The 21,697-nt window shown below is 29.0% G+C and overlaps 1 protein-coding gene across 2 annotated transcripts; it reads left to right on the forward strand.

Annotated features, from left to right (window-relative positions):
* Positions 1-347: 347 nt before the first annotated feature.
* LOC111039818 (ATP-binding cassette sub-family G member 1) lies at positions 348-21,380 on the forward strand. Of its 2 annotated transcripts, XM_022323459.1 has the most exons (14): positions 348-650; positions 11,653-11,783; positions 17,561-17,678; positions 18,212-18,401; positions 18,529-18,674; positions 18,762-19,000; positions 19,066-19,212; positions 19,297-19,398; positions 19,492-19,679; positions 19,776-19,944; positions 20,018-20,118; positions 20,240-20,395; positions 20,475-20,660; positions 20,721-21,380. In XM_022323459.1, the coding sequence occupies exons 1-14, from the start codon at positions 622-624 to the stop codon at positions 20,877-20,879; spliced, it is 2,061 nt and encodes a 686-aa protein (XP_022179151.1). In that variant the 5' UTR covers positions 348-621; the 3' UTR covers positions 20,880-21,380. The 2 variants fall into 2 exon arrangements, with proteins under 2 accessions (XP_022179151.1, XP_022179150.1); XM_022323458.1 differs by lacking the exon at positions 348-650 and having other exon boundaries at positions 11,267-11,783.
* Positions 21,381-21,697: the final 317 nt, after the last annotated feature.

A 21,697-nucleotide genomic window follows, 5' to 3' on the forward strand; every position in this document is an offset into this window, starting at 1 on the left:
TATATCATTGCACCTCCGACTTCAGCTGCTATACTTACGATGCTTACGTAACCACTGCGGTATCATCGCGTGAGTAGGTATACAAAATCAATCAATGCTACATGTAATAGTAGATCGTAGATGTGTAGACGGTAGAACCTTAGCCTGCACTAGACCGTAGAAGAACCTACAATAATTCTGGGATCGTCATGTATTTCACCCAAGTGGTTACGTATACTTTCGGTAGCCGCGGTAACGATTCGCCGACCACCGTCACCGTTGAGGTGGGGGTCATGCGACACTTGTAGTGCGCTGATCCGAAAAACAGCAGCGCTGCCGCCGTCGCCGTCGCTTTTCGCCCAAACGCGATCAGCCCGTCGCGGTGCAACGTCCGATGATAACGATAACCCGTTCGCCCGACAGTCAGCAGTCGATCGTCATGGATGTGCTTAGTTGTGCGCGTCGTTAACTTCGCTGCCGTCGCGCTGATCACCGTCTTCTCGTGAACACGTCCATATCTGCAGACTCGTTACGTCGAGAAGTCCGTCCGACCGCGATACTTCGGGGTACCTAGTGCAGTGCTAGAGTGTTGCCCGGGCAAAATTGTTACGTCGATATTCCGTTTTGTCCACGTCGTCAAATATGAATTCCTTCGTGTTGAACAACAACAAGTGAGTTTTGTTTGCGTTGAATACCGCCTGTAGAATATTAATATGTTATGTTGTGATGACTAATTCATAATATTATGATGTTGTAACTGTTGTGGGGGCCAGTTGGTCTGGCCTGTGACCACAGGAGACAAGAGAACGTTGGGTTTGGGCCAAATTCTCAGGTCATCCCTGGGTAGCAGCTGCTGGCCATAACCGTTCATATAATTATGTTTTCTAAGGTCAGGGATAACCGATCCACAAGGATTGAAACTGCAAACAGGCATTGTACCGTACATGTCGATGACAACTTGCTTTGTGTACCGCTATAATTGGCACCCAGTTGGGGCATTTGCCACCTTTTTTAATATGAATAGGTACATTAGTGTAGTACCTAACTAAAAATTGAAGATTTTAAGAAAATCAAGTTTTTAATATCATAATATCATAATATTATTATACTATACTATACAGTTTAACGCACTCAATTTTTCTAGTACCTATGATGTAATATGCTAGTGCATTGTAAATAATGTTTTTTTTTACTATAAGAAAATATGTGTACATAACTCAAAATCTTTAATTTTTAAGCGATTTTCAAGTTACTACAAAAATGTACTCGCAGTACTAATTATTATATTAAGTTTAAAATATTGATGCTTAATCCTTTTGAAAATGTCTGCTGTAATCTGTATGCATCAGCATAATATATTGTAATTTGGAGCTAGACACAACCTTTGCACGCCTTTTTATGGGTTCAATGCTTATAATCAAGATAAATATATTACTCGTGACAGTGTGGTTGTGTTTGCAAACACTGTAATCGATTTATATTGATAAAATTTGTTAATTACACTTTTGCACAGTGTGGACTTACCACTACACAAGTATGTTTCATGTCCTACGCATAATTCCATATGATGAAAGTACCTGCCTAGCTTTACTTATATCACATTTTCTCTTATTAACTACAATTAGTATATTTTTCTTTATGATTTGGAGTAGTTTGTTTGTAAGTATCTCCACACAGACAAGTTAATACATTGTGTAATTAAGAAACATATTTTGTTAGATATGTTTCTTATTTCAGAATTATTAGCCTACATCATTTATATATGGTTTATTTATATAAAATATGGGTGTGGCCAAACTTAAGTACACATTAATGAAATTAAAAACATGGAAAAATATGAAAAGTAATTATAAATAATTAACAAAGATTGTGTCTTTATTTGCTAGTTGTACCTATGCACTTATTGAGCGGAGAATAAGCTTATAATATTGGCGGTACACTGTTGCAAGAAAAAATGACAATATTATACCTAATATAATTAGGTATATATTTATGCATTCTTTAAACTGTATTTATCTTATAGTTTATCTTATAGGTAGGCACTTAAACTTTTATTTGGTAAGCAATACCCGCAATACCCTTTACGGATTAACCATTCTAATAAATAATATATTCTTTACAAGAAAAGTTTATCGAATATGTATCATGAAACTATGGCATGTACTTAATTGTATAGGTATTATAGTCTGTCAAGCTATTTTGAGTATAGTTTTGTATTATGTATACTGCTGTAATACTTCTTTGTACATTAATTAATTACGTACCTACCATACCTATTGTAGTAATACTTACAATTTAAATAAAATTTGTATTACATTTATTTATCGGATTTTTATGTATTATGTTATAAGCTTTTATAATTTTAGAGTTAAAGATATCTATATAATTATTCTTTAAAATCATTATCAGTGGTACCTGGTTATAGTGTTTGATTATTTTTAGTCATTTAAAGAAGTTTTAGTGAACAAGTATTCACTTCCTTGTTCCTTAAATGATTTCCTAGGTGATTTCTTCACTGTACAGTAATTTTGAGTTATTTATTATTACAGTAGAGTCTTGCTAATCCGGACTAGATGGGACCAAACTCTATCCGAAATATCAAAAATCCGAATTAAACGGAATGACGTTTTTTTAACTTACTAATAAATGTAAACAAAAAACACCTTATGTACTTATACAAATTCAAAATGTATTGATTTACAATTTTTGCATTACACGTTATTATTGTTATTAATATGATATATGTATTATATATGTCATATGTACATATATCAATACAAATTTAAAGAAAATTGAAGGAAATAATACTGAACTCACTTGAAAATTAATACAAACACAATACATATGTAATCGAAACGATAATGTCTTAACCATGGAATCATGGGTATTCCCAAATACATACATTATACATGAGTACTAAAGTTCGAAATATAGATGGTTCGGATTATCCAGATGTCTGGATTAGCAATGACCGGATTAGCGAGACTCTACTGTAATACCTAGTTATATATGTCCATGTGTTGACTCTGTCTTACTAACACTGAGTAAAGCAAGTCAATATACTTTGAAACAAGTTATAACTATTTTAAAATTTACAAAATTCTCTCGAAAATTACTTAAGTAATAAAAAAAAAACAGTAAAATGGATTTTTTTCAATGTTAAATTGAACACATGTAGGTCTGGTGTGCTCTTAAATATTCACCTAAGTTATCTATTATATATTAACTTTTTGTTGGATCTTATTCATTGCCTACCTATATAAATAGTAGGTATTTAATGTATTTTAGTGTTATTATTATACTAATGGAGATGGCACAAAAGGTTTATGAACATTTTTTTTTACTTAAAAGTTAACAGATAGAAAACAATTTTTTCTTATTTATTATGTTCTGGTAAACTTCCTGGAATAAATTTTCCACCCTTCAAAATATTTGCCTCAATCAACTTTCTATTTATATAGTACCTACTTATAAATTAAAAAAGAATTGTTGATAAACTAATCATTACCATACTTTAAATCTTATTCTACATTGTATTTCAGTTGGGTAATGTGTTATAATTGGATTTTATTCTTTTTAAAAAATGTGTTTGGAATTAAAAATTAATTTTGTTTACTGTATGTTTTATAACAATAAATCGTGATTTAATTACCATATTCTATGCCAATAAAGCGAGCAATAAAGTCTGCTCTCACCTATGATTTTCAGTCTTACATACTGTTATAACACAATATGTACATAGAGTTAGTTTGTTGAGAATCTTATAAATTAAACCTTCAGTTTCACTTTCACTTTTCCTCAAACTAACAACTGCTGAAATTGTAAAACCTGTTTTTTGTTCTCTGAATCTATGTTGTTAGAACTGATATAAGTGTTAGAGAAATTTATTTAAAAAAATCATATTTTATATTATTAAATGTTTTTTAACTATTATATATTAAACAAAAATCTTAGTCAATTTTTGTACAAAATGAATATAGTTTTGATTTTACGATTCGCAAACATTTTAAGATTTAAGATTTATTTTTAATTATTTTGAATAAATCAGAACTTGGAACATTTGTTTCATTGTTTTTTGTATTATTTATATATTTTTTTTTTATCAATACCTTGATCTTAAGAAGATATTAGATATTTTTTCAGTGTTTATAAAAATCATATGATTAGGTCAAGGTAGTTAGTGGTTACTTTCTCTCTAGAAGAAGAATTGTGTAATTATTTGAAAAGAGAATTTGTTGATGCAACTGTACACTTAAACTCACTATGCATGAAAGTTAACTATATGATTATTAATCTTATGGTTTCATAGGAACGATGCTAGTGAAATTTTTACTATGTAACTCTTTTGTGGTACCAATGTTTGCTTAAACCTATTTATAGCCTAAGTAATTAATTTTTGATTTGGTTCCTTACATTTGGGTAGTTATTGACTTTATCCTCAAAGTATGTCTGTTGTCTGTTTATAATTCTACCGAATTTGAATATTTTTCCACTTTAATGAGAGACAATTTTGCTAATATTTTTGCTATCTTATTGCAATGTTACCAGTTTTAAAAATTATTATAATCATTTTTTGATAGAATTGATGATAAATATACTGTCTGTACCTATATATTATATTTTAAAGACTTACTGCTGTCATATATTTACTATCTTAAAAAAAGTTCAAGGTTTGAAACAGATAATAGGACATACAAATTACTAATTACATTCCTCAATTTATGGAAATATTACCTATTTGTAAATTATATACAGTATGGTTAAAAAAATACCACTTTATCAAAGTTCAAATTTAAACTTTTAAGTATTGGAGAAAATCATAATTACCTGATTGTTTTTATACAACTATTATCTACTGTGACCGTTATGCTTTTAAAATAGTATACCATGTGTCATAATATTCTCGTATAGGTAGGCACAGTAATATAATATCGCAATGACCCAGTGTGCGTATAGCATACATAAATCATATGTACCTATACAACATGTAGAGAAGACACTTCGATCATACAGATGTTATATTCCTTTTTTAAACAAATTGTGATAAAAATTACGGCGAAATAGCATTTCATTGGTGTTTGATAATATGTTAATAAATTATATTAAGACTAACGAGTCGTTAGTAACGACTAATGTATATACCATATATTATTAAAATGATAAACTGATTAAAAGACGAAGAAACCTCCCGACATCTATGCTCGAAACTGCATGAAATTAAATTTATTGTGATGATTATTTTCTCAAAGTAAAAATAATAATAAATCGGCGTGTTCAAAAATCAATTTTTAATGGAGGTCGGTATTATTGGATTACCATGCCGAGCTTTTGATGAAAGTATGAAATTATCGTATTATTAAATAGGCCCAGTATTATAATGTATTATTCTCAGAAATTTCAAAGTAACGATAAATTTTCGGAATTTAAAATCGTGATCCTCGATTAGAACGTCATATGTAGCAATTCCTCATGTTATTTTCTAGGTTGGAAGTCATTATTTTTACCTTCACTTGATCCCTTTAGCATATATAAAAACAAGGGGCGAGGCCTTAGGGGTTAATTCCTCCAAATATTTCCTAATTTTGTTTAATCTTATTCAATATTATTTTAGTACGGCTTTAGCCTCCACCCCTTCCCCAAATCTCATATACTATTTATTTAAATATTTATTGATATTTAGGTAAGTTTCATTTATATTATTTTTAAATTTTCTTCTGCTTGCTAATTTTAAACCACTGTTACTAATTTTTAAACACAGTTCGTTTTACAGTTATTTACTACATTTTTCCAACCTAGTTTTTAGAAGATATTATATTATAAAACCTATAATTTACTTATATACACGTTCTTATATTCTATTATTATTTATAACATAATAAATAAATGTGTATCTATTAAATATTTTAAAATATATGGTAGGTACTCAGGGAATATTTTAGCGTTTATAAACATCACGCTGTACCTACAATAATTTTAAATATTCCATAAAAATAATGTTAAATTAAAATAAAATAAAATAAAATCGCTATGCGTACTAATAATTTTTCCGTATTTCTTTATTTAACATGGTAGAACATTACATACTTATATTTAATAAATTATTTTTATAAATTATAGTATTTAAATCTTTTTAATATTCTTATACAACCTATACATCTCTGTTGCTTTGCTTCTTTAAGTCTGTGTTTGACACGCAATTCATTACTGTAAGTGCACTACTAAAATTGATTTTATAGTATTAAAATAGCTATTCTCATGTTAATAGAAAGTTATTATATAATGAGTTACTCAGTAGTACATAATTTTCTCAATAAGATCGAAAGGTTTCTAAAAAAAAGATTATTTAACACACATTCATACAATTTTGGATTGATAGCCATAGTTTTTTAAATTTTTAATCTAAATCAAATATGTCAGTTAAAAATTAAATTTTTAAATTTTACTAAAAACAGAAGTTACGGTTTTGGATGGTCAATGGTCATGTATACATTGTGGATAAATTTGATTTTGGATACATTAAAATCGCACCATATTTATATTTGACTCACGTGTATGTTAGCACTTTAAAACAATTTAGAATGTTATATTAACAGACGATGTATATACAATTTGAGAATAAAAATTATTTAATTATAACTAATAGAAAGTCGGTGTCAGCATCGTTTTAATGTTGATGGGTGACGGAGAATGTCTTTCCGCGAGATGTGTGTGTTGTGTAATGACTAATGACACAACGAAAACGTTAAGGAATTGAATATATATGATTTGTAGTACAATAGTACATACTACATAGTATTTTTGTATGAGTTTACCCAATGTAAATTATATTATTAAAACAAAAGGTATTAAAAAACAGAACTTATTAAAAACGTTGCAGTAACGCAGCACAAATGACACGCGTGTATTTTGTTTTGCATTATACGTTTTTAAGGCTTTAACATTGTGTATCCATATTTCAATTATTTATATTTGGTATTCGACACGTGTACGGTGTACCTCCTACGTACTTTACATCAGTGATTTTCAACCCGGGGGTCATGAAGTCGGTAGACTTAGAGTACCGATATGACTGTATAATATATTATATAAATATACATTATATTTGTACTCTAATCGTATTTAATGAATCCGATATTTTAAATAAATCATACATCACGTTAGAAAAATCATAATTGCCATAAATAATGGGTGATTATTTTATCTTATTCAACTCATATTTAATATTCATGTGGATAAAATAATTTAATAACATAAAATGATTAAGAGATGTGTAGTTTTTAATATCAAATTGCTTATTTTGTTGCATATAATTTATTTGATTTAAAAAATGCTCTGTTACACAAAGCGTATTGAATATTTTTATTTCACATATTAAGAAGTGTTATAATAAGGTTATAATATTCATAAATCCTAGTTGGCGTAATGCATTTGACTACGAAATTTGTTTAAGCAACATGTCATTAACTATTATAATTTATATAAATCGGTTTCATCAATCGACACAATAATGCTCATAAGTTTACTGAAATCCCTAGGTGATTATCGAAGGCTGTAACATATAATAGTCGTTATTACAAAATAAACATACAACGTGCACGAGTATGATGAGAATTACAATAAATACCTACATCTGTAACGCACAATTTACGGAGTGTACCGCATTATTATTTAATAGTACGACCTATAATACTAATCGGATGTTGGAATAATTGTACGAAATAAAAATAGTAATATAGGTGATGGTGTGATACTGCACCGTATGCACGTCTAGTCTTAGTATAATATTAATTTCGCCATGGTTACCTAGATGTCTGTAATAATTATGATGATTGATGATTTATGACTTACGAGTATTCTCAATAAATTTCGAAATACTTACATACTACAAGTCGTGAAAATAAGAACAAAAAATATTATTCTTAGTATTCAAACGCGGGTCATGTATTAATATGACGTAAGTATGCGGACTTGATGATAATGAAATGCCTTTACCTATTTCAAACACTACGAAATGTTTACTATACATTTGAGTAAATGTATTTGTTATTCTATCGATTTTAGATATTATGCAAGTCCTTTGGTTGTGAAAGGTTAAATGAAATACATAAAAAAAAACAACTATATTTTTAATTCATTTTTTTTTAAACTTATTTCTACATCATGTTTCAAAACTCTGATGTAAAATGTTAAGTATTATTCGCCTAGGTACAAAAAAATACAGAGCTATGATGTACTGATGCATATGATTGTCCTAGTTCTCTATTAATATTTTGAATGAAAAATGTTTAAACAAACCATTTTAACATCCTGTGTTTTATTGTGACAAGTTTATAAAACAAACTCCAAACTGGTATTTTGGTAGGTAATCTTGTGTACCTATTGTGGCTTATATATGAATTATTTTCGCTATGGGTCAATAATATTTATTAAGAGACCTAGGGTTTATAATATATACACACATTAGATAACTATATGGCGCATGTTTATTGGACCTGCAATTTCACTATGATGGGCATGGTCGATCCACGTGCTCCCCCTGTGCGCCACTAATCTTGGTAGCTTGGTAAATTTGGATTCTACTGTAGTCTGTAATTTGTATTTAATATTATTGTCCCTATTTATAAGGTATTACGTGCCTATAGTGTAACATATAATACTTGTTAATCTATTTCATATAATTTAAATCGTATTTAAGGTTAATCAAAAAGGAAAAGATAAATATATTACATTCTGTATATTAAATTAATAGCTTTTAACATACTATCACAGTATCACCCATTCTATAATATTGTGACCTACAGTGAGATAATAAAAAAAAAACTCATTAATTTTATTCTTTTCAACAGAGTTATTAAAATACTCGTTAAAATATATTTGAATTGTAGATATAGGAACACATCATACACGCAAAAATGGTACCGTAAGGTCTATACTCTATATTATACACAATTATGTATGGCTATACATTAATTTATTGTACACATTCAAATATACGAAACAAAATACTGTGGAATCGTGTGGATGTGATTAGCATTATCAATAGTATTTAATTGATTTTAAAGTAATTCAAACATTTATTGTTATCTAAAACTCCAGTTTGTACCTGTTGTAAAATGTATTCGCATGCTTATTGATTATAATAAATGTATAAACAATTCTTAGGTATATTATTATTATTTTATACAATTCGTTTGTAAGATCACAATGTCATGTCAACATGAGTTGGTACTTATTATGTTTGAACAAATTTTGGTCCCCTAATAGAGTAATAATTCTATACATGCAGAAATTAGATCGTTATGTCTTGTCCATACTTGACTATTATCCTAAATAACACATAGATATTCATTATGTATGAATCAAATATATTATGTAATATGAATAGAATATTCTTAAATACTCTGTCGTTCTTCTATGAATCTGCATATATTCAGTCCAAAAACCACCAAATAAGTCGATAGTAAAAAATCGAGGAATATTGTATCTTCTATCAACATTCAGTATGAATGATCATTCCATGTTTTACAATAGCCACCTAGCATAGTGATTACCTATATATGCGAATAAGTATACAATTCTATCAATATGAACTATGTAAGTATTCATATACTTTAACCTAAGAATACTTGGTTCTACAATAAATCTAGAAATCGAGACCTTGAAATAAAAAATTTAAGTCATTTTACCTGTTGACCACATGGACGAATATTAATATAATTGACCAAATGTTAATCTTTTTCAAATTTTAAATAAAATAGGTACTTATAAGGCTATATAACAATTTTCAAGTTTTTCGAGGCATAGTAAATTTTGTTTATTATCTTGACACAAAATAAAATTACTTAAACAACACATATAGGTACTAAGCACTTAAAAAAATAACTTTTAACGCAATAACTTGAATATGACCTCATACTTCCACCCCATTTTAATATAGGTATGTATAAATATATATATATGACATAAAATCTGGTCAAAATACAAGTATTTAGTGATACTGTCAACTGGCCAGAAAGTATAAATATTTGGCTATACCTCCATATTAATAAGAATTTGTTCTCCTTTTTTTTTGGTATCTCATAATATAATAAATAATAATACATTATATAATCACATTTCCTATTTGCCTGAACACTTCAAAAGTTATGTTACATACGTGAAGGTTAAAATACGTATAAAATATACTTTTATTTGAATAAATTAAATAAAAATTAAGAACAATCGTAAACCTAACGTTATTGTTTTCGTATCAATTGTTGAAAATTCATTATGTGAATGTTTGTGTTGGTTAATAAATTCAAGTTAAGAATACTTGTATTATAACTTAGCCGCCAATTAATATAATACAGTCTATATAGTAAATAATTATGAAAAATTATTCAATCAGCTGTAAAATCACTTTGTCACTTATAATATTTATTTTTAAATACGACCTTAGTGACTCCATGGTTTATGTTTAAAATGTTATACAATTTATCCGGATTATTTGTTAGTTTATTTTATGTATAATATATTAGTATACCAATATTATAAATAATAGTAATGTTCTATTAGAATAGAAACTAAGTATGTATAGCAATAAAATAACACAAGTGGATGAACACGATTATTAATTGCATATTTTGATGACACGATTATATTCTATATTATGTAATTTAATAAATTATTTTTAAGTCTTATAAATTATTGAAAAGACGATAAAAATGATAAAATTAAAGTCCTGTATCCATTTAAAAATGCAATGTCACTGCGGGATGTGTTTACTTGCATTTTGGTAGTGTTTCAACTTTAGGTGTGGGCACCTGCCTGTGCGTAACGTTGTTCGAAAAAACCAAATTATTGATTTATATTCAGCTCCGCGCTGTGCTTAAAAACAAATTAAAAACGAATTATAGCATCGTGCGTATTTTATTGATACTAAAATACTGCAGTCATATTCATCAACTAAAATAATGCAGAAAAATTACACTTCGTGTAGTTTAAGTCTATGACAGACAGACCTACTGCAAACGGTCATACAATACGTCATACCAATATTATTACACACATTATTATTTTGATTTTACAATTTTACCGTGCTATCGGATATAGTGTGTGTATATACAAAGCTCCTAATTTTACCGCATATATAATATATATAAACAGAGTCATAGAGTCGTCACAGAAGTGGGGAACGGCGGCGGCGTCTTTCAAGGCAAACAAAGGTTATTTCCTAGTCCCTACTATTAAAACATTCAGTCGCCAACTGTTATTATAATATACGTATATATTATTATACATACACGAGCGCCGCGCTACTACGGCGCGCTGGCAAATACGTAGTCAAGTCCAACATAGTAATACTATGCGGCTAGTAGTGGTTGCGATGAACTGCAGGCAAACGGTCCTCGTACGTTCCCGATCGGATTATGCGTGATATTTAAAATTTGTTTTTTATTCTTGTCGAATTGAATTCGTACGGAAACCGGACGCTGATATCCGTACAACTGTTATTTATATAAATATATATCAGTACTATCGAACAACGCGCGTAAAAGTTTTCATCCTGTTGCCGCTGCAGCGATAATTATTCATCATGACCATAATCGATGAATCCATCGTCGTTCCCATGGACGAGCTGTCCACCGTTAAACAAGGCGGCCGTTTAATTATCGATCCCGTGTCTGTTGACAGGAAATCTGGCGCGGTCAAAGTGACGATCACGCCATGCCAGCCCAAGACCCTGAGTCACCTGCCCAAAAGGCCACCCGTGGACATCGCCTTCTCGGACCTCATGTACACCGTGACCGAAGGCACCAAAAACAGTGAGTGTATATTTTCATACATTTTAATATTATATTGAGTATACATAGAGCAGAAATTATATATTTAAAATTTAAAAAAATATATGTGTACCTTAAAATCGGCTAGTTGAGTTGACAGATAATAATGTTAGTTATATTATTGCGTATTATTTGTTTCGACGAGGCCATTGCAGATGAAATCATGTTCTATACTTTACTAACCTAACCGTTTTGGCCGTCCTGCCATCGATCCCGTCGGTATAATTTAGATGTACGGTTTGCTTAATTATCAACTAATATGAATCGATTGGCTTCAGAAGTTGGTGGGAATGCGTCCTTCCCAACATTTTTCCGATTTTTGTTTTTTATAAATACGTTAGTTTAATATTTAATTACAACTCATTACCCTTATGTTCTCCTCCTCACTTATTCCCCTCTACTTTATAAAGCGTATTATCCTGATTATACGGTTCTTATAATAATGAAAGGCGATAGAAATTTGAGAGTAAGGTTAATTTGGCCAATTTAACTGCTATAATAATTTGATAATGACTGTGCGGATACATATTTACGTACAAATATTTAACGTAAGTAGGTAGGTATTGCAGATTTGAGGTGGATATAAGGTCACACCACCGGGAATCTAAAACATGATATTAATGACAACGTACAATTAATTTATTGAGCGTCTGAAGTCCATCTTGATCATGCGTATTTTTATGTCGGACACATATTATATTATTACAGTAGGTAAATTATTACTGTTGCGAAGGCCGACGAATCAGCGTTTTCTCATTGTTTTCTTATTAGGTAGTTGTTATTGTTTTTGAGTCCAAGTCCGTTATAATATTAGTTATAGATATAAGTAATAAACGGTTAGAAATAATATCTCGCGTATACCGATGCCATATATTATGCTGGCTCAATTTCTTTTGTAATTATTTTTTCCCCGCTGATTTTAAAATTTTTAAATAATAGTACATTAGCTATGGTGTACCCTAGGCCATACGTCTGCTACGGCAACATCTTTTCATTATAATTTATAATATATTATTACCAAATACACAGCGACGATTAATAAGCAGGAAAGGGTAGAAGGTCGAATCCCCCCTACCTGCAGCCATAGACCATAGGTATAGTCCGTAAAGCCATTGGATCTCCCAGTGTTTTCCAAACTGTGAATTGTACGACGAAACTCAAATAAAAACATTGCGCTTTTAACTGCTTCCATTAATCTGCAGCTAGATACCTACCTATATCAAAAAGTTATAATATCAGTATTACACCTAGGTTCCTACTTATTTTATTTATGATTATAAGAGTGGTATACCTACTTCGTTACTATGCAAATTGGATACGTGTTAGTTTCTTTACGTTTTGAATTAAATTATTAAATGAGGTTATACCTATACATGATATTAAGAACTCGAAGGTTACATATTTTAATTTGTATAATTTATTAAATCAAGTATTTTTTGAGTATTAGTAACTCAAATTCTTCCTTTTATACAATAAATTGTTAAAAAGATTTTTTCAGGAGCGGAAACTATATAAATTTTATTCCCCACCAAATTGAAATTAACATTGCTTTTCACGATCCTATTATCAATTAATATTGAATATACAACTTCAAATTACTTCTGGACACATTTTGTAGGGAAGAGACAATGTCTCCGTAACTATCAATCCCCTGCAAACGACCCTACATTATTGTCATAATTTGTTTGAAAACAATTAAATCCTACTATAGGTATACAGAATAATACAAATATTACAAATATTACCTTTTTAAATCTTATGTTTAATGGATATATGGTTTAAATATGAATTTAATTACATGTATTTATATTATATGCTATTAGCTATTAATTTATATGCCCATGCAACTATATTATTGTTATATCATTCACCCGAACGCTGTAAAAGAAAATGCTTGTTTCAAATGTGGATTTGAAAATTTGAATAATTCATATTGTATACGTATTTGTTTAAAATATTAATTTTAATATAACTGAGAAGTAATATTCATTGTTTCATATAAATTGAAAATCCATTTAAATGAAAAAGGGCGAATATTCACTGTTCAGTTATTATTAAATAATCAATATCACAACATTGCACTTTAAGTTTAATTATATCTTATTCTGGCCATCTTAATTGATCCATAATATAATACGTGATTTGAATGTTGGACGTGATTTCACGTGATAAATTTTTACCAATAGTGATATTCAGCAAATAAATGTATTATTATGCAACAATAATTAATAATAATAATGCAATTTATTTACTAAAAATATTGGAATTTAACCCATTAGATATTGAACTGTTGATACCTATACATTATACATATATATATTTCTATTGTTTATTAGGTAATAAATAATTATATATTTTTTTCGTTTGCCAGCATTATCTATTCCATTTAGGAACTGTTTTATCATTTAATTTCGTTACAGTTAGACTTTTCTTAATTTAAGTCTGTATATATAATGTTTAGTATATTGCATGGGTAGTTCAATACTTCTCATTGATCGCATTTATACCCATAACCACCGGATGTGTCTCGATCACTATTTATCCATGACCAAAACTCGTTTCTGTATTTCAATAACAAATACACGACTCTCACTTATTATGTTCTTAAGGCAATTTCCTCATTGTACTGTCTCTAAAAATATAAAATATAAACATTGAATCGGCGTAATTATTATATGAATAATATTAAATTTGATGCTATTTATAATTATAGGAATGTTAATAAAAATACATTTTTCAATATCGATAATTTATATACTAAAAAACCTAACCTGGAGGAAGTAATGCCAACATGGTTCCCTCCCGTTTATCGATTTAAAAATAAAAGGTAATTTGACTCAAATGTATATAGTAGCACATACTGGTATTAACAAAATGAATTAAATGTAGTAGGTATAAACAGCACCAAGTTATTATATTACTGCTTCAAATAAATTAAAATAAATGTCTTAGGTTATTTCGGAGGATATCCCTCTTTGCTTTTTTAAATTCTGAAATTATATTATATAATAATATTTAATGTGTTCCATAAACCAAAATTCTGGGGGTGCTGTACATCATTTTGAGAAGCTTTGTATTTATTGGTTATTATTAGGGTGCGGATTTGTATTGATATTCAATTAATATTGAGCTATTTACAAAATTAATAGGTAATGTATTGCCGTTTTATATTATGTGTTATCTTCTCCAGATTAAATTAGATCAGAATTTTCCGAAGTTGATTTTTTGATATCAACTATAAAAAAATTTTCCTTAAAGCACCCAGTCGTGTAAATTTATTTAAAGAAAATTACCCCCAAACACCTCTTCCTCCGGAGCCAGTAATAACTCGCTGGGGTACTTGGTTACATGCTGCTGCATATTGTTGCGACAATTTTAGTGTCATTGAAAATGTGATTTCCAAACTTGAAATAGATGTTGTTTCAGCATCCTAACTCCAATGAATAAATACTTAATTTGAATGTATTCCTAATTAAGGTTAATAAAATGTAGTGTTGTATAAATTATCTAAAACAATTTTTTTTACATAATATCTTGTATTTTTAATTATATATTTGGATAAAATTAAATACATATATATGTACATATTTTTTAATTTTGAATACATACAAATTTGCACCCTAGTTATTATTATTATTATTTTTTAACACTTACAAGTTATCTTAACAATTTTTAAGCGCCTACGATATAGGTTGTAAATATTAACGTAAGGTTTAAGTTTGTACTTGAAACAGCTACTTTTACTTGATAATTATTATTAACATTGAGAAAAACAAAAATAAACTGCAATAAAACCATGAACTGTGTGAAATATCTTAATCATTTATGGGCAAACAGTAGAGATTCGTACTGAATTGTTTTTGCGGTGATAATCATTTTGTTACATTCCACTGATAATTTGAAAGTCTGCAAATTGAGCAGTGCGTTTATTTATTATTCATTCAACGCTTAAGTAATAGAAATTTAAAATTATACTTATTTTTTTACTTGTGACTTTTAAAAAACGAAATTAGCATTGTTTTTACAGCACTTTAAAATAACGAGGATTATCAAATATTACATGTATGAATTCTTAGCGAAATTTTAATGGTTAGTAATGTGTGCATTATAACCATTGACTTAAACGTTGATCATTAATTTTTTTACTAACCGAAGAATCTTTGTCAGGCTTTAAATGCAAGGTCATGATTTGTGTAGTGTCCTCGAGCAGACCGGTTGTTCTTACTCGTATAATATTATAGCATACAACTTTACAGACATAAGGAGAACCCCTAATCATATTATTGTCACTCAATTCGTATTAAATGTAATGGAAAGCCTGTATATTTCATATAGTTGTTGCAATTTAATATAATTTAAATATCACATATATTTGGGTATGAAAAATATCCAATAAGAAAACATGCCATGCGGTCATTTAACTTTATAACATTATTATTTCTTGTACGTATACTTTATTACTATAAATAATTGTTCACAAAACATATCTATTATTTTTGAAGGTCCTATATAGCGGATGAAATACGTTCATGATATTTATTTCAAATTATTTCAGGCATTTCTGCTAGCGAATACATTCTATAAATATTATACAACCTATTTTAGAATAATTATAAGCTGTTTACAACGTTATCCGATTTCAAATCTTGATATCAATCACAATTTATCATCATCAATATTTTTTGTAACCTACATCATTCAAGAGAATGTATACAATTATTTTGAACTTAGTCTTACGTTAAAAAATTGTATTGGCATTCGATATATTGTGTTTATTTTTTTACTGCTGTTCTTTCCGTAAGTTACAGTTCTTAGATATTATTGATTTTAAAATATAAGTTTATTATTTTGCCTTTACCCGTTGTTTAAAATGTGTTTCATAATATCATATTTGCATGCGTAACTCACTATATTTATGTTAAAATATATATAAATTATAAATAGATATCAATTGCGGAAATGATGAACAACTTGTCATGGTTGACCTTACTTAACTTTTTTTGCATAGCTATATAATACGTAGTTGGTACATTTTTTTAAAAGTTTTTAAACTACATAATCAAACACTTATTCGGTTTTATTGATTTCGATTATAACAACGCTTACACTTTTGCGTATGACTTATTGGATCATTTTGAGTTTCCCGACGTGCTAGTTTTGTTCGAAATACTATAACGATATTGAAAAACAAAACAATAAAATATTTGAAATTACTGTCAGTCGTTTGACGTTTCAGTTATACATACAACTTCATTGTGTGTTTAGTCGTCGAAGATATTGAGAGGCTCGGTTGATCAGTAGCATCACAGAGACACAATTGAGCGTGGAAAAATCCTCAAAGAACTCAATAATTTTCTGAAAACTTGTTTTCTTAACGGATTTTTTAAAAAAAAGCTTAGAATGAGGAGATTATCCTTTAAATCGACTAAGATTCAAAATGTTGAAATTTTATGTGTATCTATAATAATATATAGAAAATTAATTAAACAAAATAACTTTATAGTTAGACGTTTTTAACGGTTTCTAATGTACTTATTTCTTTATATACACACAAATTCAACATTTCGGGTTTAAGTAGCTTAAGAACTGCAAAAAAATAATGTTTCAAAAAATGACTGTGTGTTTTTGTTTTAATATTTTTTTATATTTCTATATGAAATATTTATAAGCGTATTTTGATAGCGAGATGCTGCCGTTCACCTTAAACTGAAATATTTTGTTTATGTCGTGTTTAATCTATATTATTTTCTTTCTTTCAGCTTCCAAAAATATTTTAAAATCCGTAAGCGGCCGTTTGAGATCAGGCGAGTTGACGGCCATAATGGGACCGTCCGGTGCCGGGAAATCCACACTGCTGAACATTCTCACCGGATACAAGTAAAAAGAGTTTTATATAATGTTGCTATTATAATCAATCATGATTAGGTTTAGGTTGTTGTCTCGTTTTATTTGTATTGCTTTGAATTTTACTGTCGGAGAAGTAGAAGAAGATCAGAGAATCAGAGAATCCTTTTATAGTGTGTGAAATATACATTGTTTCACCCGATATTAAATACTATTGTTTGCAATATAGAAACTGATTATAATTATTTAGGCCATATCAACTGGACAAGGTTATACGCGTGTCTGTATGCTATGCTTACAGTGTTTATAGACTATAGTTCACTACGATAATAAGCTTATTAGTTATTGTTACTTATTATTTCTTTGTTGTTGATTCATATTTTATCACACGAGATGTACATTTCTTTTCCGTACTATGGAATTTGTTGGTTCTGTTCAATGTTGACCCATACACCTATTTATCACTGTATGTAATACAAAACATGTGCAGTAGAATTTCGTTATCATAATATATATTAAATAATAATTATATATGTGTTAATACCGTGTTCCGTTTTACTTTTCAGGTGTTCCGGAGTTAAAGGTTCCATCACGATTAACGGACACGAAAGAAATTTGAGTCAATTCAGAAAACTATCATGTTATATTATGCAGGACAATCAACTCCATGCCAATTTATCTGTAGAAGAAGCTATGCAAGTGGCTACTTCATTAAAGTTAGGATCAGACATATCGAAGGACAGCAAATATCAAGTGGTTAGTATATACACGTACTGTTTGTTGTTTATTTTTCAATTATTGCCGTCCCCCTATAACCAATGAAGACAAATACTGTCGCGGAAACAAATATCGTCATTTTTCGTAAATCTAACTTTGTTTTCAGATTCAAGAAATATTAGAAACATTAGGTTTACAAGAACACCGAAGGACAATGACAAGCAATTTGTCAGGTGGACAAAAAAAACGTTTGTCCATTGCTCTTGAACTTGTGAACAATCCTCCCATTATGTTTTTCGACGAGCCAACTAGGTTAGACACATTACCAGCACTACGATAAACGTCCGAACACGTACAAATATAATTACATGTTAATTTCGTTAATTTATACAATTTCAGTGGCTTAGACAGTAGTTCTTGTTTCCAATGTATTTCCCTGCTGAAATCGCTGAGTCGTGGTGGCCGTACAATCATCTGTACGATTCATCAACCCAGTGCTCGGCTGTTCGAGATGTTTGACCATCTGTACACCCTTGCCGAAGGACAGTGTGTCTACCAGGGATCCACGAAACAACTCGTTCCTTTCCTCGGCACCCTCGGACTCGAATGTCCCAGTTATCATAACCCTGCTTCTTACTGTGAGTCAAACAATAGGTACTTGAATAAATAATTTCTACGTATACTAATCGAATTCTTTGTGTAGTAATCGAAGTGTCATGTGGCGAGTATGGTGACAATGTACGCAAATTAGTGACGGCCATTAACAATGGAAAATACGATATTCAAGTTGGCAAACCGTTCCCGCAACCAGAAAACTTGAATAATGTCAACCAGAAGGAAATAATGAAAAGTAAATATTTCTATATCATCGATGAGGCTAATCAAATTTTTTTCAACATTTGTTTTATAATTGTTATAATTTTCGTGATTTCAGGCAGTAACTTGTCTTCAAACTTTATCGAAATAGATAAATTATCAAAATCTGTGGATTCTGATAGTTTATTGCAGTATTCAGGAAATCAATTTTCTAAACCTGGTAAGTGCTCATTTAAGGTCGTACCAATAAGCTCGTTATGAACCAAATTCATCATAATAAATTTATGTATATTAACTTTTCCTTATATTGAAGATGACGGTTCTGCTATTAATTCAGAATTGAGTTCGATTAAAACTGGAAACATAAATAATGCAGATGAAGCAACTGATACCTTATTAAAGAACGGTTTACCAAGTAGTCAACAGCGATATGCTACATCGGAGTTTGCTCAATTTTGGATTGTTCTTAGGCGGACATTACTTTTTAGCAGAAGAGATTGGGTATGCTTTTATAAAACTAATTAAACTATGAAAATTTTGGTACATTTATTTATTATACTGTTCAATATTAATAACAACTGGATAATCTAATTTCAGACTCTTATGTACTTACGTTTGTTTGCTCACATTTTGGTCGGATTTTTAATTGGTTCATTGTATTATGATATTGGTAATGATGGCGCCAAAGTACTTAGTAATCTTGGATTTCTATTTTTCAACATGTTGTTCCTTATGTACACATCAATGACAATTACCATTTTATCATGTAAGTTCAGCAATTCATTGTTTAATAAGAAAATCACAATATATTAATCAAAATATATAATCCATTTTTACAGTCCCTCTAGAGTTGCCCGTTTTGATCAAAGAAAATTTTAATAGATGGTATTCTCTTAGATCATATTATTTGGCTATTACATTATCAGATATTCCGTTCCAGGTAAATTTTTTTATATTAGTACAATTGATTATATCCAATACATTTTACTATTTGCCATAGTAATAAAAATAACTTAAATATTTTATCTTTTAAATTATTCTCATTTTCGTTTTCTGCTTAGGCAATATTTTGTGTCATGTATGTGGGTATTGTGTACTACATGACATCACAACCACTTGAAATGTTCAGATTTGGTATGTTCTTATCAGCCTGTCTTCTCATTTCATTCGTTGCTCAAAGTGTTGGACTCGTAGTCGGAGCTGCAATGAATGTACAAGTAAGTAAACTAAAATTGATACTATAGTAATTGTATAATTACATTATAATATTAATCTAAAATAACTATTTTATTTTAGAATGGAGTGTTCTTAGCACCAGTCATGTCTGTACCTTTCTTGCTTTTCTCTGGTTTCTTCGTGAGCTTTGATGCTATACCTATTTATTTGAGATGGATCACATACTTAAGTTATATCCGTTATGGTTTTGAAGGTACAGCATTAGCTACTTATGGTTACAATCGAACAATCCTCCAATGTCACCAGGTAAATTAGCATTATTTTATGTGATGTTATAAACATGGTTTAAAATCTTTTAAATTTTAGATTTATTGCCACTTCAAAAAACCGAGTACCACGCTAAGAGAATTAGATATGACGGATGCAAGCTTTTCTTTGGATATTGTTGCATTGATTATTATATTCTTTGTTCTACGTATATCTGCATTCATATTTCTCCGATGGAAGCTCAAGTCTTCACGTTAAATTATGTAGATTATGGAAAAGCTCTTCTATTATGAACAACTATATATTAATAGTTAATTAAGATTTACAATTTATCTGTGAATGTATATATACTATATATACAAATCTTTTATTATATTTTCTATATTATTATTGCTCGGTTTTGGTTTATACAGATTTTATAATAATTAAATGTAATTTTGTGATATAAACATTTTTAAGCAATATATGTATTTTGACAAAAAAAGAAAACTACAAGGCATTTGTTTTAATAGATTTAACATATCGTCTTGTTAAGGAACTGTGGTTAATACTTTTCACTTGTTTATTTATTTTTTTTATTTTTTTTTTTTATGTGTTTGTTTAATCTTTAGAACTATGACCAAATTTTATCAGATTATTTAATAACTTATTATTATTGTTTGTATTTCTTTTTTATATATGTATATTGTATACATGCATTATATTATACAATGTTAAATCAGTTGTATTATGAAATATACTTTGATCTGATTCCTTTTATTTCCTTTTAGTACTTCATTTCTCTAATAATTATTGAATAATATAAGAATTAAATAGTTTTGGACACAAAATTCAATGTGAAAAATATAAAATTGTACTTGCAAAAAAGATGATTCTATCATTTGCTATTTTTAATATTTTATACAGTACTTAATGATATTTATATCCTTATACTTAATACCTTCTATAATTGTTCCTGAATCTAAACATTTTATTTTATTTTTTCATTTTTAGACTTGTATAAATAAAAATTTTAATAAAAATACACTGCAACATTAACAATTTATAAATGTGTTGAAGACCTTATATTTTATTTA

The sequence above is a fragment of the Myzus persicae genome, unplaced genomic scaffold, assembly GCF_001856785.1.
Source record: "Myzus persicae strain clone G006 unplaced genomic scaffold, MPER_G0061.0, whole genome shotgun sequence".
Taxonomy (NCBI): Eukaryota; Metazoa; Arthropoda; class Insecta; order Hemiptera; family Aphididae; genus Myzus; species Myzus persicae.